A 22,205-nucleotide genomic window follows, 5' to 3' on the forward strand; every position below is an offset into this window, starting at 1 on the left:
ACAATATACTCTGTCTGTATATGATGTAATCATTATGTGTATATAACTTATAGTTAGATATTCGACAACAACCACCTCCACAATTGTACCCCTTCTTACAATTTTCCCTACAGTTTAGACGTTAAGAAAAACATTTAGTTTAGAATGCATTTTCCCTTTCATGGCACGCATATAGCAGCAGTACCAGCTAAAATTGTTTCTTGCAAGCAACGTGTGTACAGCACGCTTGTAACCACTAAAATTGTTTTGTGCATGATGTGGCATATATTCCAAGCGTCAGAACATGGCAAGAAAGTATGAGCATGCATGATGTGACCATGGCATGTCACGGCGAGATATTTATAGCCACCCCAGATATAACTTGATCTTCTTCTTTTTTTGCGAATAAAAGGTCAGTTGATCCTGATCCATGTAAAAACAACAACAAAAAATGGCGGGAAAAAATAACAAATACATCAATTAGATTTAGAGATTACGATTAACCCAAAATAGTCGTAACATATAGACTAGACTAGAATTCAAAATTGCAATTTTATCCAATAAACGAGCAAGGTACACGGCCTAAATACCCTCACAAAAGATTTGGAACACGGCTAAGATATATAGCATGGAGATAACAGAAAAATAAAATCAGAGGCAAAAATGTCCAAAAAACTCCGAACCACAGCCTCCTCTCCCTCGCCTTCTCTCGTTTTCTGATACTTCTCTCGCATCTAGCTTGATTTGATCTCTTCACCACCTCTTGTTTTCCAAAAATGGTCCCTTTCATGCTCCTACTCTGTAAGCCTCACATCTGCTAGCAGTTGGATGCTCCCTCTTACACACATCTTCCTCCTCTCCCTGTCACCTTCTTTTTTACGTCACAAGTTGGCACCTATGCCCCGGACCAAACACCATTTTAGTACGATCGAAGCAACCTTCTCCTTCGTCATCTCACCGAAGCAAACACCAAGTCTTTTTCTTCATCTTCCTCTCTCATCCGTCCGTTCCTCTTGCACAGATGCACCGATAGCTTGCCAATAATTTCTCTTCTTCTCTTGCAACCACCTACCTACCCTTTGCTTTGTTGGCTAGTAACTACCGAACTCGGATCGTCGGCCTCCTCCTTGCTTGAAGTCTTCTTCTTCTCCTTCCCTCCTCTTGTTGACGGGGAGAGGAGGAAGGCGGTGGCTGGTCGGTCGGGCGGCAATGGGTGGGCGCGTGACGTGGCTTGCCGGCCTTGTGGCCGTGCCGTTCTTGATCGTGGCGGTGAGCGGCCGGTTCGTGGTGGAGAAGAGCAGCGTGAGGGTGCTGGGGCCGGAGCACATCCGGGGCCACCACGATGCGGCCATCGGCAACTTCGGCGTGCCCGACTACGGCGGCACGCTCACCGGCGTCGTGCTCTACCCGGACAAGAAGGCCACCGGCTGCGTCGAGTTCGACACCAAGTTCAAGTCCAAGTCCCGCCGCCCAGTCATCCTCCTACTTGACCGTGGAGGTACGCTCACTGCATCTCTTGAAAAATCATTTTTTCTAATTATTCTCTTTTTAAATTTGAGTGCCTTGAAGATTATCATGTGCTCGTTATTTCATTTACCGACCCCCGGTCGTTATTCCATTTACCGACCAGTGGTTCTGGTCGTTGTTTCATTTACCGACCACCCCTGGTTGGGGTACGATTCATTCACCGGCCGCCGTCTGATGCAAGTCAGCTTGCCACTACGTGCAGAATGCTACTTCGCGCTCAAGTCGTGGAACGCGCAGCGCGCGGGCGCGGCGGCGGTGCTGATCGCGGACAACGTCGACGAGCAGCTGCTGACGATGGACAGCCCCGAGGCGTCGCCGGGCACCGAGTACATCGACAAGATCAACATCCCGTCGGCGCTGGTGAACCGCGCGTTCGGCGTGTCCCTCAAGAAGATGGTCCAGGAGACGGCCGCCGACGGCGGGCAGGAGGAGGTGATCGTGAAGCTGGACTGGCGCGAGTCGATGCCGCACCCGGACGAGCGGGTGGAGTACGAGCTGTGGACCAACAGCAACGACGAGTGCGGGCCCCGGTGCGACGAGCAGATGGCGTTCGTGCGCGGGTTCCGCGGCCACGCGCAGCTCCTGGAGCGCGGCGGATACGCGCGGTTCACGCCGCACTACATCACCTGGTACTGCCCCGAGGCGTTCCGGCTCACGCAGCAGTGCAAGTCCCAGTGCATCAACCACGGAAGGTACGAAGCCGAGCAGCGATCGGAGTGGTTGCATAGTTGCATTGATTGCGCCGACGACGGCGACGGCTGATCAATCGACGGTGGTGGCACGACAGGTACTGCGCGCCGGACCCCGAGCAGGACTTCGGGGCGGGGTACGAGGGGAAGGACGTGGTGGTGGAGAACCTGCGGCAGCTGTGCGTGCACCGCGTCGCCAACGAGAGCGGGCACCCCTGGACGTGGTGGGACTACGTCATGGACTACAAGATCCGCTGCTCCATGAAGGAGAAGAAGTACAGCAAGGCGTGCGCCGAGGACGTCGTCACCGCGCTCGGTGAGCACCACTTGCTATCACCAGCTAGCTCCACGATCTGATCTCGGCTGTTCTTGATCGGTCTTGGCAACTTGGTGGAATGGAATCCAACAGGGTTGTCTCTCAACAAGGTGCTGGAGTGCATGGGCGATCCCGAGGCCGACGCCGACAACGCCGTCTTGTCCAAGGAGCAGGAAGACCAGGTTCGTCACGACGATCTGCCTGATCCTTAAAATTCCTCCGAATGAAAATATTTTATTGCTGAATCTTCAGGTCTGAATCTGACAGACCTGATGCGTGATGTTGCAATGTTTCAGATCGGTACCGGGTCGAGAGGAGATGTGACCATCTTGCCTACCCTGGTCATCAACAATGTTCAGTACAGAGGTTGGCTGCTGCATCTGCTCCGATGTAAAAGTTGCATCTTTTGAGAGCTATTTGCAGCGAAATGATTCGAGTTGTGCTGTGCTTCTGTGAAGGGAAACTAGAGCGGACGGCGGTGCTGAAGGCCGTGTGCGCCGGCTTCAAGGAGGGGACCGAACCCCGCGTCTGCCTGAGCCCTGGTAGACCTCTGATTTCTGAAACTCTTTTCATGAACAGCGAAACAGGAAACATGGCTGTTCCTTCGAAATCTGACCAACTTTTTTTCTTTCTCTCTCTTCGAACCGCAGACATCGAGACGAACGAGTGCCTGCGCAGGAACGGCGGGTGCTGGCGAGACGAAGCCACGAACGTGACCGCCTGCCGGGTATGTCCACGTCGCTGTCACAGCGTTACCTTTGCCGAGCTCTGTCGCCGACGGCCGGCGCGGTGGCTGACATGATGTGTTTCCCGGCGCGGCGCGCAGGACACGTACAGGGGCCGGGTGTGCGAATGCCCCGTGGCGAACGGCGTCCGCTACGAGGGCGACGGCTACGCCGATTGCAAAGGTAACCTATTCTTCCTCTTCTCACTCAGCCGCCGCGTCGTCGCTCTGCTGCTTCACGCGACACTGAAAACCTTGCTGGCTTCTCGATGCCGATGCGCCGTCGTCTGCTTCATCCGGTTGCTCTTGCTCCAGCGGTTGGGCCGGGCAGGTGCGCTCTGAACAACGGCGGGTGCTGGTCGGAGACGAGAGGGCACCAGACCTTCTCCGCCTGCTCGGTAACACCTCCTCTCCTTGGATTGCTACAAGGTTTGATTCTTCGCTAGTGACCCTCGCTAATCGCAAGCTTCTGCCACAAATCTAAGGAAACCGCATTGACCGGGTGCCGGTGCCCGCCAGGGTTCCAAGGCGACGGCCACAAATGCCAAGGTAAAACCTGTCCGATTCTCATGCTGAACATGAACCATACCAAGGTGGTTGAATTGATCGAGAAATTACCTGCTCCATGCGTGCGATTTCAGATCTGGACGAGTGCAAGGAGAAGCTGGCGTGCACCTGCCCCGACTGCCACTGCAAGAACACGTGGGGCAACTACGAGTGCAAGTGCAAGGGCAACCAGCTTTACATACGAGGAGAGGACGTGTGCATAGGTAACGTTGTATATAATACGATAATATGAGTATTAATATTATTCTATACGTATAAAAAAAGAGCTTAACAGTATAAAATCTTTACATATGAAGCTAGCGTACGTCGAAATACAGTAATTCTGTAACAGTCATAGAAATCATATGTAACATATGAATTGAACAGCACCTATGAACCTTTTGTGTAATTGCTCTCAGTAAAACAATTAGCCCCATGACTAATATGATCCTGCTCCCTAATTGTAACGGCGAATACATCATCGACTAAGATATGTTCCTAAACCCTCAACTAGCAAAAAAAAATCTAAATTGAGCTCTCAAAACTTAAAGGCTCTTACAAGACAGTGATGTAGTGATACTTTAAAGTGCACAAAATGAACAATAAAATCAAAATCACTGTTGAGACAGATACGAGAATTGAACTACCAATTGCAAAAGACAGAAACGAGCAGGTAAAGCATACTCTGAATTCACTGTAGCACTAGACTAGGGATTAGAGGAACAACCAGCACATTGATGCTCCAATCCACAGATTGTATCACGATGTACAAGAAACAAAGATGATGCACACCAATTAGCCTTCAAGTACTACCAAAGCCAGCCAAACAACAAGAGAAATCGCAAGCTTAAGCTAGTGTATCTTAGTGAATATGCTCAGTCTCAGAATCTCTAAACATCATTGAGCATTACTAAATCAACCCTATTGTCCAAAACAACAGAGAGGGAGAATGGGGTGAACTTTGAATACTCACATAGATATTCAATCAAATGAGTCAATAAGCGAGGCAAGGCACAGCTTCATAACTGCTATCCCAGAAATCAGATCACCCGCTAGTTACCGCCGGTGAGAGGAAGACAAAGATACAACGCATCAACCGTACCACCACTATAAGTACAAGTGAGCCTCGATGAATACAACTCTAAGGAGCACCAACACAACACCTCCACCAATCGATCTCCTAAGTACCGAAGCTCTGACCTCCAGAACCGAGCTCCACTCGGCTCAATATTAGATCGACAGACCAAATCAGAGAAAGCAGTGGGGAGGAGATGGGGAAAAGAGTTTTTTCTCTGTGTGTCCTCAGAGAGAAGAAGCCGGCTACACATATAGAGGCAGCAGTGACGCCTTCCAACCCACAACCCTAAGAGAAATGGAGGTGGTTGCGCCGCCGCTGCCTCCCCATTGGCCGTCGCCATCTCTCCAAGCACACACACCTTCTCTGCTCCCTTGACCTAGCAGAGCTAGTGCCTATCTATTGCTTCACCGCATGGGCTTGGGCCCACCAAAGCAAATGGGTCACAAGCCCAACCAAAAAGAAAGGCTTAGAAAACATTAAAAATTCATATAAACATCAACCGGTAACGCAGAGATCAATATACCAGTAACCTACATGTAGATCGGTTTTGTATTTTGTCATTCGACGGTGACAAACTTTTTGGACCTGTCGTGCAGCTAACAACATGTCGAAGCTGGGCTGGTTCATCACCATCTTGGCCGTGTCGTGCGTCGCAGGCGTGGGGATCGCCGGCTACGTCTTCTACAAGTACAGGCTCAGGGTGAGTCCATCTGAGATGGGGCTGAAGCATGTGATGCAGAAAGATTTATACAGATGAAAACTCGTTGATGTTTTTTTCTTCTCTTTTTTCTAGTCGTACATGGACTCGGAGATCATGTCCATCATGTCCCAGTACATGCCGCTCGACAGCCAGAACAACGAGAACCAGCCTCTTCGCCAGCATGACTCGGAAGCTTTAAGGTAATTTCACTCTCCAACCAAGTTCAGAATGAACACTCTCATGGCACACGTATGGACCTGAATTCTGATGCCGAGACGCATTTCAGGCACTAAAATGGTAGCCGTGTGACATTTGCAAGAAGAGCTTGGACAGTGAAGCCTCGGTTTCCTCCAAAGATGAGCAAGGAGTTGCCAGGCATCAAACTGCACTCATGATTTCAACCATATTCAACGAATACTTTGCTGCGATTCCGATGATTTTCACTTCACTTTTGTATAGTAAAAAGGATAATGGTTTGTACCAGGCAGCAGGCACAGAAATGAGCTCTAGAGGTTTAGCTAGGTAGGCACTTCGGCTCTCTTGTGGTTCAAGAGACGTCACACACGGAGCATTTAGAAAAAGGAAAATACAAGCTGGTATACATGTACAGTAGACAAACCGTACTGAGACTACGATTATAGCGTGTGAAAGAGTTCCATCATATGATTATAATGTCCTACGATTCTAGTGTGTGAATGGGTAACTTCGAACTGTTAGCATTCATCATTTGATTATCACCGCAAGTAACTTCAAATCAGGTAGGGGTGTACCATACGCCGGAAAGAAATGGCGGCAACATTACTAGAAGCAAATCGACACGGAGAAAGCTATCACAAAATGAAATATCCATGTTTATCAATAATTTTATTTATCAAATTAGCATCCCGGCAAAAGAAAAAAATTTGCGTGGATTAAAGATTGCCGGAAGCTGATTTGATAAATAATCCACGCAAATTTTTTTCTTTTGCCGAGCACGGCCAGGTGCTCGACATCGTACGGCCATGTGCTCATCCAGTGGGCAGGGCTGCCGGAAGCTGACGCCACCTGGGAGCCGGTTGAGGAGTTCCGCGCGGCCTACCCAAATCTCGGCGCCAATACGATGTCGAGCACCTGGCCGTGCTGTCCGCACCGACGTTCAGCCTCTTCGACGACCTCCGCGCGGAGCTGCAAGTCCGGGTAGGCCGCGCGGAACTCCTCAACCGGCTCCCAGGTGGCGTCAGCTTCCGGCAGCCCTGCCCACTGGATGAGCACGTGCCACACCCCGCGGCGCAGCTGAGCACGCATGGCACGTTCGGGAACCTCCAGAAGCTGACCGTTGCGCGGGGGAGGCAGCGCCGGGGTGGTTGTCGGAGGCACACCATGGAAGGGCTTCAAGACGCCGACGTGGAAGACGTCGTGGATGCGGGCGCCGTCCGGTAGTTGCAGGCGGTAGGCGACGTCGCCGATGCGCTCCCGCACCTGGAACGGCCCGGCGTAGCGCGGGCTAAGCTTGCCGCGCCGGCCAGGCACAAGGGATTGGGCCGGACGATGAAGAAGGCGGAGTAGAACCCAATCCCCGACGTCGAACGTCAAGGCACGGTGGTGCGCGTCGTAGTAGCGCTTGGCGTAGTTCTGAGCCTGGAGAAGACGGTCGCGGACGTCGGTAAGGAAGGCGTCGCGGTCCTGCAGGAGGCCGTCCACCGTTGCAGTGCGCGCTGTGGCCGGTGCGTAGGGAAGTATCGCCGGTGGCGGCCGCCCGTAGACCACCTGAAATGGAGTCGTGCGCAGCGCCGAGTGGAACGCCGTGTTGTAGCAATATTCGGCCCAGGGGAGCCAGTCGAGCCACGCACGAGGCCGGTCGCCGGTGATGCACCTTAAGTACATTGCGATAGTCTTGTTCACCGCCTCGGACTGCCCGCCCGTCTGCGGATGGAAGGCGGTGCTCATGCGGAGCTGCACCCCGGCCATCTTGAAGAGGTCCCTCCAGACATGTCCTGTGAAGACGGGGTCGCGGTCGCTCACGATCGAGACCGGGAACCCGTGAAGGCGAACCACGTCGTTGAAGAACGCGCGCGCGACTGATGACGTCGTATAAGGGTGGCCCAAGGGAAGGAAGTGCGCGTACTTGGAAAAGCGGTCCACCACGGTGAGGATCACGCTCTTGCCGTTCACCTTGGGAAGGCCTTCAACAAAGTCGATCGAAATGTCAGACCAGACCTGTGTGGGGACGTCGAGAGGCTGCAGGAGCCCGGCCGGGCGCAAGGCCTCCGTTTTGTTCTTCTGGCACGTCGGGCAGGAGCGGACGAAGTCCCGGACCACGACGCGGTCGTGATCCACGGCGAAGTCGCGGCGTAGTCGTTGGAGCGTCCTCTGGACGCCTTCGTGCCCCGCCGTGTGCGCGAGCTGAAGCACCACCTGGAGCAGGTTGGACGTCGAGGGCACATAGACGCACGCGCCCTTGAGGATTAGGCCGTCCCGGACGTGCCATGGCTCGCCGCGCGTAGTGGCGATGGAGTCGCGCAGCTGGCGCAGTTGCGCATCGGCCTGCAGCTCCGCGCGGAGGTCGTCGAAGAGGCTGAACGTCGGTGCGGACAGCACGGCCAGGTGCTCGACATCATATTGGCGCCGAGACAAAGCATCTGCTACCGTGTTCAATCGCCCCGGCCTGTACTCCACAGTGAAATCAAAACCAAAAAGCTTACTGATCCATTGGTGCTGAGGCACCGTCGATAGGCGCTGGTCGAGCATATATTTCAGCGCGTAGTGATCCGTGCGCACGACGAACTGGCGACCCCAGAGGTAGGGCCGCCAATGGCGAACCGCCTGCACGAGCCCAATGAGCTCACGCTCGTACGCCGCCACCTTCAAGTGCCGCGCGGCGAAGGGCTTGCTGAAGAACGCCAGCGGTCCAGCGCCTTGGTGGAGCACGGCGCCGAAGCCTGTCCCGGAGGCGTCGCAATCCACCATGAAGGCCTTGGTGAAGTCGGGGAGGTGCAACACTGGCGCCGTGGACAGAGCCTCCTTGAGCGCGGCGAACGCCGTGGTCGCCTCGTCGGTCCAGCGGAACCCCTCCTTGCGAAGAAGTTTGGTGAGGGGCGCGGCCACCGTGCCGAAGTCCTTGATGAAGCGCCGGTAGTACCCGGCGAGGCCGAGGAATCCGCGCAGGCCGCGCGCCGACGCTGGTTGTGGCCAGGAAGCCATGGCCTCCACCTTGTCACCGTCCATGGCCACCCCGGACGCCGAGATGACATGGCCGAGGTAGGCCACGGAGGACGTGGCGAAGGCGCACTTGGAGCGTTTGATCCGGAGTTGGTGCTCGCGTAGGACGGTGAAGACGGCGCGCAGGTGTTGCAGGTGCTCGGTCCATGTCTTGCTATAAATCAATATGTCGTCAAAAAACACCAGGACGCACTTACGAAGGAAGGGTTGTAGAACCGCATTCATCAGGCTTTGGAACGTCGCCGGCGCGTTGGTGAGGCCGAACGGCATCACGAGGAACTCAAAGTGCCCGTGATGCGTCCGGAATGCGGTCTTCTCGATGTCATCCGGGTGGACGCGCACCTGATGGTAGCCGGCGCGCAGATCAAGCTTGGTGAAGAACCGTGCGCCGTGCAGCTCGTCGATGAGTTCCTCCACCACAGGGATGGGGAACTTGTCCTTCACCGTGTGGTCGTTGAGAGCGCGGTAGTCCACGCAAAAGCGCCACGTTGCGTCGGCTTTCTTGACGAGAAGTACGGGCGCGGAGAAGGGCGACGTGCTGGGACGTATGAGGCCCTGCTCCAGCATGGTCGTGCACTGCGCCTCCAGCTCGTCCTTCTGGAGCTGGGGATAGCGGTACGGACGGACCGCCACGGGCGCTGTGTGTGGCAGCAAGTGGATCCGATGGTCACAGGCGCGCGGTGGCGGCAGGCCCGACGGTGGCTCGAAGATGTCGGCGAAGGACTCCAGGAGCCGGTCGAGGAGGGGGGGCTCGGTGCCGTTCGCGACGTGGAGGCGCCCAGTGGTAGGAATGTCGGTCCGCGTGGACCCGATCCCCTTCCACAAGACGCGCTTGTCGTGGTGCCAAAAGGCCATGCAGAGGTCGTCAAAGTCCCATAGAATGGGGCCCAACGTGCGCAGGTACTTGACGCCCAACACCATGTCATAGCAGTCGAGCGGTATGGCGTAGCAGTCGACGTTGAAGTACTCGTCGCCGATGCGGATGGCGACGTCGTGGGCGAGGCCGCGACAAGCGACGCGGTCCCCGTTAGCGACCACCACATGGGCGCCTTGGCTGTCGTTGAAGTGGAGGCCTATGCGGCGCGCCGCCCCCGAGCTGATGAAGTTATGTGTCGACCCGGAGTCGATGAGGGTCAGGAGCTCGTAGTTGCCAATGGACACCCGGACCTGCATCGTGTCTTCAGTCCGGATGCCGGTGATCGCCGAGAGGGAAATGAGCGGCGGAAGCTCGTCGCGCGGCTCCCCGGGGGCGTGGTCTTCATCCGGCAGGGGGGGGGGCTCGGTGTCATCGAAGTCGGTGACCTCCAGGTAGAACAGGCGCTGACACTTGTGCCCGCGCACGTACTGCTCATCGCAGTTGTAACACAGGCCCTGCCGCCGACGTTCCGCCATCTCCGTGGGCGAGAGGCGACGGAACGGACGTGGAGGCGCGGGCAGTGACGCCGGTGCCGCGGTCACAGGCGCGGCCGGGGCCGGAGGTGCCGATGCCGGCATCGCGGGCAGCTGAGGACGCGCCGGAGGGCGCGGTGGGCGAGCAGCAGCGGGCGCCGCCTGTGTTCCGGCGCGCCATTCGTAGGCACGGGCCAAGCCCATGGCGCGCTGAAGATCCGTAGGGCCTTGTAGCTCGACGTCGGTGCGGATCGGGTCCGGAAGGCCACCGGTGAAGAGCTGGACCTGCTGGAGCGGAGAGAGTGGCCCGGCGTGCGCCATCCGGGCCTGGAACGCCTCCTGGTACCCAGCCACCGAGCCCGGAAACGGCAGCCGCGCCAAGTCGGCGAGGTGGTTGGTGGCGAGCGGCGGTCCGAAGCGTTGGTGGCAGAATGCTTTGAAGAGGGCCCAGGAGATGTTGCTGACGTCGCCGGCGTCGCGCTCCAACATGCAGTACCAGTGCTGGGCCACGCCGTTCATGTGGAACGACGCGAGCCACACCTTGTCGACCTCCGGCGTGCGCTGGGCGCGGAAGAAGTGCTCACACTTGTTCAGCCACGCCAGAGGGTCGTCCGCCCCGTCGAACGTCGGGAAGGACAGCTTCTGGAAGCGGGGTACGCCGCGGGCGTCCGGGTGGCCCTCGTAGTGCCCCGGCGCGCCGCGGTCGTCGGAGTAGGCGCGACCGTCGGAGTAGCTGTCGTAGTGGTTCGGTGGTGGCGGTGCACTGAACGTCGGCAGCGGCGATGGCGAATGCGGAAAATGGATCTGGGTAATGGGCAGCGGAGCGGACGGTACCTAGGCCGCAGGCAGCGCCGTGGTGTGGATCACGACTGACCCGGTGGTGGCCGCTGCCGCCGCCGTCGCCGCCGGGAGGCCACCGTAGCCCGGGATGCCGTAGGGAAATGACACCAGGGATGGACTGCTCGCGGACAGTCCAGTGACGGACGACGAGGCGCGCCCCTCCAGAGCGGAGAGGCGCGTGACGAACTGCCCCATCTGGCGCTGCAGTCCAAGGATGGCGGCGGTGAGCGGATCGGAGGCGGAGGGTTCCGCCGTGGCAGGCGACGCCGTGGTGGTGGGTGCGGTGGTGGTGGTGCTGGGAAGGCCAGAGGTGGGCACACCGGTCATCGGACTTGTCATCGGACCTGACATTGCTGATACCAGATTGTCGCGATCGCTACTCGTTCCTCTCAAGAAGTAACCGTGGGAGATGGGAGGGCGTGGCTTGGGTTCTCAGCGGCGAGCGCACGACGCCGTCCTGAAGGCCGGCGTCGAACACAGAGCGACAATGTGTTTAGGAGCGGAAGAGATTAATTCAATCTCCAGCTAGCTTTTTCATTATTCCATCGTTTAGGCTATATAGCCGAGCGTTCCACATTTTACTAACTGACTAACAAACTCAAATGAATAACAAACGTGAATCTGAGATCCTAAACTCAAGGTACTGTTGGAGCCCGTGGCCGTGATCACCATGCAGCCGCATGTCCTCTGCGTACGCAGCCGCATGTCCTCCGCGTACGTCGTTTGGCCCGTTCAGCCACGGCTCCGCTTGCGGCGCTGGTAGACGCGGCCCACCATAACAAGAGCTAATCCAAACAACCTAATTAATTTGGTCTAAAAAACCTGAGAGCTAATCCAAACAACCTAATTAATTCGGCAAGCTTCTAGATGTTGATCACGGCTCTTGTTTTGTCCTTGAGGCCCTGCTGCGTCGTTTGTACTATGAACAATGTTCAGAGCATAAGTTGTCATAATAAGACAAACCTTAAGAGATTGTAGAGTTCTGTCAGTAAATCGCTTCAATGAAGAAGGAATGTTTTCTGGAAGAGTGTTTGCAACTCTTTGCAGCTCCTCTCCTTGTTGTTTCACAGTCACAACATCAGGTCCGCTGTACATATCTATGAGCTCTTTCATATAGGGTGCTCTTGCCATTACATCTTTCACAGCTTCCTGATGGTGATACAGTTGGGTCAGTTAAAAGATACAAAAAAAAAAACTCATATTAGCAGCATGCTGAATACAACCATTAATTTATGCATGTACTCGTTGGAATACTTCTAATGATCTGACACAAAATGTAATGTGATGTTGTAAGGACTTCCAAGTTCCAATAGTGGACTAAAAGCTGAAATGTAGGACCAGATATGCTTACAAAATCGATCTGTATATCAGCTTGTGCAGTTTTAAAGCTATGTGAGTATATTTGAATGGCAAAATACTAATATCATCTAGAGAAATGAGGCCAATCTGGATAACTTTATGTTATACTAGCCATGAAAGTTAGGGAAGTATGACTGCTGTCTAGACTCTAGACACAACACAATGATATACATATGCAAACTGAGAGTAATATTGTGGTTGTAGCCTATATTGTTCTGTCTATTCTTTGTCAGTGTTTACCCTTGGTATGAAGACTTGGAACTTTCTAACGCACACCTTATTTAAGTAACAACAAGAAAAGTATCTACTAGCACAAACATTTTCGTGGAGAAACATAATACTGTGCAGGGTCAGTTGAACAAATCACCTCCTATTCTTCCTGGTTTTGGATGCCCTGATACGCAACTACGAATGGCTTCACCTTCTGCAGCATCTCCTCCAATGACATGGGCGGTTTCTCATCGATATCAGGATTATCGAAATTCACATGGTACTCTGGCTCAAACTCAATCTGCACACAAAAAACCCACAGCAACCAAAACAATCAGGAACCTCACAAGCACATCCAGGCTTGAAAACTCTGCAACTCCACTACTGTGCCGCACGCACCATGTTGTTGGTGTGACAAGCCTCGAGGTAGGCATCCTCCATTGGATGTGGCAGCGCATTGTCTGCCGCTTCCTCGAACGCTTGCTCCAGAATCTTCAGCTTGTCCGCGCCAAGCCGCTCGCCATCGGCGTTGTCCCCCAAGTAGATCCCTCGCCGGTCGTCCACCTCGACACGCCCGCGGTCGTCGCGCCTGCGCCACCTGCCGCGGCTGCGGCCACCACGGCCGCCACGACCCCCGCCACCGCCCAGGAGCTCCAAAGCGCATTTCACGGCGTCCTGCGGCGATAACTTCGGCTACGCGCCGGGAGCCGAAGACGACGCTGCGGCCAGCTTTGCCTCGCAGCGCCAAATAAAGCGGTTCTCCTCGGGGCCCTTATCCACCGACAGCTGCTGCACCCGCGGCAGGCCGCGGTCGGCGCCAGCAGAAGGGGGCGAGCGCGGAGGACGAGGCCTCGAGGCACGGCGACTCCGGATCTAGGTGCGGAGGGGCGTCATTGAAGCGACTGGTGAAGCTCGGCTGCATGGGGGCGTCTTCGGCGGGCGGCGGCGGGGGCAGCAGCGATCCACGGCGGCGGCCGGCGCCAGAGAAAGAAGGGAAGTATGGGATGGTGGAGGAGGAGATCACGGGCTCCCCGCGGCCGCATCCAGCGGACGCGGTGGCAGAGACGGGATCCGCGCCGTCATCGTCGGGAATGGGGCTCCCAGGAGTGCGCGGCTGCCCGGAGGGCGGCAGGCCACTCCCCCACCCCCACCCGCACCCGCGTCCGATGCCGCCGTCTCCGCCGCCGATGCCGGAGAAGGAGGAGAAGGCGGCGGCGTAGGACGAGGGGGCCTCGCATGGTGGCGGTGGGGATGGGTTTAGGCGGGGGTTCTGCTAAAGGTTGGGCTCAACTTGTTCGGCGAATGGGCTGGTGAGATACGGCGTGCGGGTTTTGGGCCGTTGGATCGGGTGGGGCACTCCCATGCTCACGATCTACGGTCCAGATAGTTTTAGTCTCTCCTATATAAAACATAAATCGGTTCCATATCCATCTAATAAAAACCTAAAATTTGAGAAATTTATCAACTTTTGCTATTCATCCTCTTCTTCAACTTTTTCACGGGTTATCGGCTACAAATATATGACTCTTTTTTCAGATCCTATCCAGATATATAACTCTTTTTTTAGATCCCATCTAAAATCAAATTTTATAACGTATTTATATCTTACAGTGGAATGATCTACGAATTAAAGAACTTAATTAGTTTTTTTAAGTCTGTAATAGAGAACGTAATAAGGTGGCGTATGTCATGGCTGCATTGGGATGTAAATGTCCTTCGGGTATAGATCTTTCATGGGACGGTACTTTGCCGAATATCTAAGTTTTGGTGACTAGCGATATTGTTGTGTCCTCTGGTCAATGGAAATTCTATTCCACTAAAAAAGGTGTTTGCGCTTGATGAACTGCAATCCCATTTGTTAAAGGTTGATGAAATTTCATATTTGATCATCGTAAACGTTGCCTTCACAAAATGCTTCCCAGCTCTCAGAAGTAGTGAGCCTTTTGACATCTCGTGTAATCATGAACTTACGGTCTATTTGTTTGAGCTTTTAATTTTAGATTTTTTTAAATTACGTTTTTAGCTTATTTAAAAAGTTGTTTTAAAATAGGATATTTGTTTCTACAATAATTTTTTAGTTTTATAGAAAAACGTTTTTTAACGAGTTTCTCAGTTTTGGTTTAATTTCTCAGAAAACAGCAGACTTTTGACTCATTTATTTTGATTTTTGATTTCACTTCTGATAGTAGAAAAATAGAACTAGAAACAAAAACACACAGGACTTGGCTACATAGTCTAAATACAGTAGATTTGGGTGTGTGTCTCTTTGTCTTGATGTGTTGTCGGCGCAGAGACCGAATATTAAAAAAACATATTCCTTCAACGACTCAGAGGACTTATCGAAGCAGTTCAAGTGTTTAACAAGCTACTGCAATGAGTCTTTTTCACATTATTTATTTACATTGTTCCGTCGAACGACAACAAACTGTCATCATAACTTTTTTCCCTAATATAAGTCTTTTTGTCTTTTTCTAGCGTAGTCCGCTTTTTCTTAGGAATAAGTATCTTACCTGTCTTAGGAATAAGTTTGTACCCAACATTTGAGATGACATTTTTTTAGAGGAATTGAAGATGACATTTTTTAAGAGGAAATTGAGATGAGAAATAGGATTTACTCCCTCTAATTCAAAATAAGTGTTATTTTAAGCATCGGTATGATCTCCAAAATACAATTTTGATTACTACTTTTCGTTATAATATATTATTAAAACGTACAAAAATATATTACTATGATAATATTTTTTAAGACAAATCTACTCATATTATTTTCAAATATTCAAATTTAATATTAAAAAGTAATATAGCTAATATTTAAAATAGTTATTGCATGTAACTAAAATTAACATATATTTTGAACCAGATGAGTAGCTTCCATTACAAACCTCTCTTCCAATAAATCGGGAGCCGAGGTTAGACCATCTCCAACAGATACCTCAAATTTTTATCCTCAAAATACTATTACAGCATCCCTTATTTTTCTACTGTAGCAGCACTGTAGCACTGGATAGATGATCTGTTGGGGATGAATTTCCAGCGCTATAGTAGAACGCAAAATACTGTAGCACTGAAAAAAATGAGATTTGAGGACTCTCTTGGAGATGGCCTTACGGTCGAGTTTGGCGCGGCTAAAAATTTGGCCAGGTTTGGCACCGTAATGGCGTCCCACCAAAGCCTAGCGGCTAGGCTGCTACAAAGCCCTGTGTCCGGGCTGGCCTCGGCGGGAGATCACGCCGAGACATTGCGTGCCAACGCCCGGCCGCGCTCGCTCGTATGTGCCACCCGCCGTGCGAAGGCGGCCTCGCGATCGACGGTGAAGAGCCTGCCGCCCTGCCCGCCCTCACGCAGCGCCGTGGCGTAACGTTCCGGCATCCGGCCGCGAGCTACACAGCCCGGCACGTCCCCGCCCAAAAGCTAGCGTGACGGATCCCATCGCTTGCAGTCCGCGTCTAACAGGAGGCTTCCACGCCGAGAGCGCGCGCACCGGCCGCCTGACGTGCTCCGGAGAAAAGAGAAAGGGCACCGCCTCTCTTACGGTTGAAACGGAAAACTCCACTAGCATACAGACTTATGGTTTATCAAAATTATTTATTTATATTAAGATTCAAGTAAGTGTGATAGATAAGAAAAATTATAGGATAAGTAAAAGAATCAATTAGTAGATAAGTATTAAGTGGAGGATAAACGGTTGAGATAGTCCGTACATGCGTAATGATATATAGAGTTATATTTTCTCTGTGAGGAATGGTGACATCCTAAAAGATAAGTGAATTATGACACTTAGAAATCTAAATCAAATTAGCTCTAAAAGCTTCATAAGATAAATCTATCTCAATTTCTATCTAAATATACTCTAGATTTATCTAGTATGTCTACTCTATCGTTCAAGAGGATTGCAACCTACTCTAGCAAAGTGAATTGCAAGTACGTAAATGCGAAAATGTAAATAAGGTAGAGAGACAAACTCGGTAAAAAGGGATTTTTATGTGGTGGTATCTATGGTGTGAGAAACGGTGACGTCCTATGTGGGGGTGACTTATAATAGTTAGAAACTATTCGGCTCCAAAAACTTTACAAGATAAACTTGTCTCAATTTCTATATAAATATGCTCTAGATTTATCTAGTATGTCTACTCTAACGCTTAAGATGATTGCAACCTAATCTAGCAAGGTAAATTGCAAATAAGTAAATACGAAAACGTAAATAAAGTAGAGAGACAAACTCGATATAATAAATTCTTATCTCGTGGTATCGATAGCATGAATGTCACCCTTAGTTCACGTTGGAGCTGCACAAAAGATATGCTCCCGATCAGCAAGACTCTTCTAGTCACGGCTCTTGAGCTATCAAGTCACCAAGACAAGGTCTCAAGTACGATGAGCCACCAAGCCACCAAGGCAAGATCTCACCACTAGCCTATCTTTTAGTCACTTGCCGCCGTAATCACTTCGGAGCTTGAGCCAACAAGGCAAGGTCTTCGCGTCCCCGTACACTTGTCCTGCCACCACTCCAAACCAAGTCGGAGGGTCAACAAGCTTGAGCCACCAAGCTCCAAAATGCCGGCGAGTCACAAAGACTCCAATGCGCTGATATACCACTCGGTACAAGCTAGGATCACTCCTTGATCACTTCTTCAAGCTGCAACACCTAACTACAACTCACTTTAGGCCTATAAGCACTAAATACTCTCTAATCTTGTGTTTAATTACTTTGGATGATCACTATAAATACTTTAGTGGTTTGGATATCTTCTCAAGTGCGTATGAGCTTCCTCTAGACTCTAGCATCATGCTACACCTTCAAATGACTGAGTGGAGAGGTATTTATAGCCTTAAACTTACTAATTAGCTGTTCCCCAACGGCTCAGAAACGTTGTTAGCACCAGATGATCCGGTGAAAATAGTAGTACTAACATTGTATCATCCAATGAGTACAAATTTAGAAACTAGCTATTGGAACTCCACTCAAAGCCTCTGTGGACACCGAACATTCCGATGTTGTCGGTGTATTCGGAACCAGGGGTCCCTAAGTCCCGAGACCAGGCCGGCCATCCGCCACATGTCACCACCCTGCAAGGTAAGAAGAAGCTAAGTCCCGGGAGAAGGTGCTCGGGGCCGCCGCCTCTGGTTCCCGAGCACCCTAGCTCCCCGATGATCCGCAGAGCCCAAATACCGGAAAGGAAGTGCTCGGGAGAGAGTGCTCGGGGCTGCACGTGGCAGCCCCCGAGGACTCGGTGCCCCGAAGGTCCCACCAAGTGCTCGGGAGAGAGTGCTCGGGGCTGCACGTGGCAGCCCCCGAGGACTCGGTGCCCCGAAGGTCCCACCAAGTGCTCGGGAGAGAGTGCTCGGGGCTGCACGTGACAGCCCCCGAGGACTCGGTGCCCCGAAGGTCCCACCAAGTGCTCGGGAGAGAGTGCTCGGGGCTGCACGTGGCAGCCCCCGAGGATTCAGTGCCCCGAAGGTCCCACCAAGTGCTCGGGAGAGAGTGCTTGGGGCTGCACGTGGCAGCCCTCGAGGACTCGGTTCCCCAAAGGTCCCACCGAAGTGCTCGGGAGAGAGTGCTCGGGGCTGCACGTGGCAGCCCCCGAGGACTCGGTTCCCCGAAGGTCCCACCGAAGTGCTCGGGAGAGAGTGCTCGGGGCTGCGCGTGGCGGCCCCCGAGGACTCGGTTCCCCGAAGGTTCGCGCAAGGTCATCCGACGACCCGAAGGGTCCCATCATCGGGGTGTCATCCAGTCAAAGGCCTAATGCCGCATTTAATAGGCACGCGCGGCCTGACATCCTGACATCCTGACATTCTCAGCTGCCCACGCCCCAGTGTCAGACCCTGCCATGTACTGGCAGGGGGGCGTGGGTCCATTAAATACACGGGTCCCGTCCCGTTTCACCCGGGTGCCTCGGGATAACGTTGCCAGAATCGAAGCGCTCCGCCGGCCACCCTGCCCTGGTAGAAAGACAAGACAGGGTGGGCGCACCGGGCACCTCTGAGGCTGCCCGGTGGGCCCCCTTTATGGCGCCCGGAGGCTTCCACAGTGGCGGGTAGTCGGATGCGCGCCGCATTTCTCCACCGCCCCTGTCACTTCGCCAAGACGAAATGATGACGTCTTTCTCCGTGGCACCTTGGCATTCGCATCTCCTCTTTCCCATTCAGGATATGTTGAGGCTGGCGCGCCTATAAAAGGAAAGGATGGAGAACACGTAAAAGGGACGGTGGGTATGTGAAGAAGAGGACGCAGACGCTCAAACCAGCTCAAGCCAAGCTAGAACACGAGAGCCTCAAGCTCTCAGTAAGTGGCTCTCTCTTGTAATCAGATACATCCTTGAAGAATTCCCTTCAAGGGCAGATATAACACTCACACAGGAGTAGGGTGTTACGCCTCCGTGCGGCCCGAACCTGTCTAAACCCCAGTGCACCCATTTTTCTCGCATCAGGGTGATCATCTCCCACCAGCCATTGCATTTGTTTCCGTTCCCGCTTATTTCCCAAATAAGCTTATCCAGGATCATCCCCCCGGCCGAATCTCTAAAAAGGGGTCTCTCGGGATCCCTGCGACAGGAGTTCACCCTCCGACAGATGTGCCTTCAAATCCATCACCGGACCTTCTGGTGAGCTATCTTGAACCAGATAGTGCCACTTCTTTTTCTGTGTAAAATGCTCTGGTGCATTCATCTCTGTAATCACCAGACTATCTGGTGAGTTGATCTTCATTCTTCAGCACTTGCTGCCGTACTCCGGTGTGTATAAACCAAGCACCGGACCTTCCAGTAGGTTGATTTTCAGTCTTCTGCACTTGCATTCTTTTCTGCAAAAAATGCTCTGGTGTTACACTGTGCAGATCACCGGACTATCCGGTGAGGTCCTCAGCCTTCTCTCATTTGTCCGAAATGCTCTGGTGAGTTCAACACACTGAGCACTAGACTTTTCGGTGAGACTAACAGTCTTTGAATATAAAGCTTTGGTGAGTACAAACTTCTCTGAACCAGACTATCCGGTCAGGCTATCAGCCTTTGTGTATAATGCTCCGGTGACTACAAACTCCTCTGCACCAGACCTTCCGGTGAGGTCAATTCTCCTGTGACTTCTCCAATTCAATCAAACTGTCTCGACTGCGGTGGCTTCTTGATGTATTGCATCTATGGGACCTACTAACATTTATTCTTGACAAATATATTAGTCTCAATAACTATATTATCATTGATCACTAAAATTACAATAATAGCCTAATAGTGTCTTTTTCACTACATATGACATGAATATCACCCCTAATTCACGTTGGAGCTCCACAAAAAATATGCTTCCGGTCACGACTCTTGAGCTACCTAGTCACCAAGACAAGGTTTCAAGCACGATGAGACATTAAACCACCAAAGCAAGATCTCACCACTAGTCTCTCTTCCGGTCACTTACCGTCGTGATCACTTCAGAGCTTAAGCCACCAAGGCTGTGTCCCCATACATGTGTCTTGCCGCCGCTCCACACCAAGTTAGAGGGTCAACAAGCTTGAGCCACTAAGGTCCAAGATGCCCGCGAGTTACCAAGACTTCAAAGTACTGATGTACCACTCGGTACAAGTTAGGATCACTCCTTGATCCATTCTTCAAGCTGTAGCACCCAGCCACAACTCACTTTAGACCTATAAGCACTAAACACTATCTAATTTTGTACTTAATTGCCTTGATCACTTTAATCACTTTAGTAGCTTGGATGTCTTCTCAAGTGTATATGAACTTCCTCTAGACTCCAGCAGCATGCTATACCTTCAAATGATTGAGTGGAGGGGTGTTTATAGCCCTAAACCCGTCAACTAGCCGTTTTCCCAATGACTCAGAAAAGTTGTTAACACTGAATCATCCAGTGAGAACAGTAGTACTAACACTGGATCATCTAGTGAGTACAAACTCGGAAACTAGCCGTTGGAACTCCACTCAATGCCTCTATGAACATTGTACACTTCGATGCGCCTTCAAATTCATCACCGGACCTTCTGGTGAGTTATCTTGAGCCATCCGAGCCTTTGCAGCCTCTCTATGTAAAATGCTCCAATGCATTCATCTGGTATTCGTTCCATTCACACTGAACCATCCAATGAGTTAAACATTATCTTTTTTCTTAGAAATGCTCCATTGCAACTATCTCTGTGATCAAGAAAAGTTCCAACCGATCGTCTACTTAAGTTCGAACGGGTTTTCAAAGCACAAAAACGCATACATATGTCTGTTTTCCAGATTATCCGGTAAGTTGATCTTCATTCTTCAATACTTGCAGTCGCTTTCTGCAAGAAATGCTCCAATGCTATACTCCGGTGTGCACAAATCAAGAACCGGATCTTTCGGTAGGTTGATCTTCAGTCTTCTGCACTTGTATTCTTTATTGTAAGAAATATTCTGGTGTTACCTAGTGCAGATCACTGGACTATTCGGTGACGTCCTCAGTCTTCTCCTCCTTCGTCAGAAATACTATGATGAGTTTAACATATAGAGCACTAGATCATCCGATGATGTCATTAGCTTTCACTTTGCCTCTGGACAAAATACTCCAGTGAATTCAACCCTTAAACACTGGATCATTTGGTGAAGTTAATTCTCCTAGTATTCCTCCAATTCAGTCAATTTTTATCATGGCTGCGGTAACTTCTTAATGTATTGCATCTATTAGACTTACTAGTATATATTCTTAACAATCATATTAGTTACGATAACTATATTATCATTAATAATCAAAATTACAATGATAACCTAATAAAACTATTTTCACTACATCCACGCCTCACGGTAAGCTTTTCTTATCTCTTCCTCACAGCTCGGGTGAAAGCTGAAACCGGCCAACACGAACAAACTGCACTTTGTCGCGCCTTGCTTGCAAAAATATATAACCGCGCGACAATCTAGCAGTAGCAGGCCCCATGAATGGCCTAATTTGTTTGACACAAAGCAGTAGCTAGTACTCCTCCTATATAGGAGTAATATAATGCTTGAGCAAAGAGAGACATTGACAAAAAAAACTCATGTGTGTTCACACATTCAATAATCTGGCCGGCATCAAATCTCTGAGATTGGCCGCGCCATGATTACGTACTTATTAGATGTGCGATGGGCCATGCACGATCAGTAAAAGGTTGGCAGATGATATGAGCTTTGTGATCTGAATCATTTCATGCAAAAGACGAACCGGATCTCAAGCTGATCTGATCCATGATATTTAATTTTAAAGAAAACTACTAATCCATTGTAATGCACTTCTAGGACCAAGATTAGATTAACTAGTGACTGACGCAGTGGCAGACGCAGAGTAGCAGAGACTCATCCATATCTCTCTTCTTCCTCTTCTCTTTTTTTTCCCCTTCTCTTCCTCACTGGCTGCGCAGAAGTATGGGGCTGGAGCCCCCAGCCCCCAGTTCCCTGGATTAACTCAACTAGCTAGGGCTTGTTTTGGAACATATGAAAGAATTAGATCACAAGATTCTTAGTCCCAAATTGCCTTGCAGATCGATTTTAATTTGCACGAGTTAGTGCAACATGGTTCCTTTTTGAAACGATCCGAGAACTGTCGGTTATATTAATAAAGCAGGAGAGGGCAAGGCAATTCCCATTGTTGCACATATCGATTATAGTTGTTATGTTTGTCAATAAGATTTTTCTTTGCAAGCATTTCAC

At 51.4% G+C, this 22,205-nt stretch overlaps 1 protein-coding gene and 1 pseudogene across 1 annotated transcript; one reads left to right on the top strand and one right to left on the bottom strand.

The window, feature by feature from the left end:
• Positions 1-785: 785 nt before the first annotated feature.
• LOC133927178 (vacuolar-sorting receptor 6-like) lies at positions 786-6,282 on the top strand. Its single transcript, XM_062373508.1, has 14 exons — positions 786-1,477; positions 1,709-2,198; positions 2,294-2,511; positions 2,605-2,693; positions 2,808-2,877; positions 2,970-3,053; positions 3,162-3,238; positions 3,338-3,419; positions 3,551-3,633; positions 3,721-3,784; positions 3,877-4,005; positions 5,456-5,559; positions 5,653-5,759; positions 5,846-6,282. The coding sequence occupies exons 1-14, from the start codon at positions 1,189-1,191 to the stop codon at positions 5,850-5,852; spliced, it is 1,893 nt and encodes a 630-aa protein (XP_062229492.1). The 5' UTR covers positions 786-1,188; the 3' UTR covers positions 5,853-6,282.
• A 3,593-nt stretch (positions 6,283-9,875) lies between these two features.
• LOC133927773 (uncharacterized) lies at positions 9,876-15,924 on the bottom strand (annotated as a pseudogene).
• Between the last annotated feature and the right edge of the window lie 6,281 nt (positions 15,925-22,205).

This window comes from Phragmites australis, chromosome 8 (assembly GCF_958298935.1).
Source record: "Phragmites australis chromosome 8, lpPhrAust1.1, whole genome shotgun sequence".
Classification (NCBI taxonomy): domain Eukaryota; kingdom Viridiplantae; phylum Streptophyta; class Magnoliopsida; order Poales; family Poaceae; genus Phragmites; species Phragmites australis.

Coding starts and splice junctions, on each gene's coding strand:
- LOC133927178 (XM_062373508.1), top strand. CDS start 1,189: ATGGGTGGGCGCGTGACGTGGCTTGCCGGCCTTGTGGCCGTGCCGTTC. Junction 3,420..3,550: donor CGGCTACGCCGATTGCAAAG/GTAACCTATTCT, acceptor CTCTTGCTCCAG/CGGTTGGGCCGGGCAGGTGC. Junction 4,006..5,455: donor AGGAGAGGACGTGTGCATAG/GTAACGTTGTAT, acceptor CCTGTCGTGCAG/CTAACAACATGTCGAAGCTG.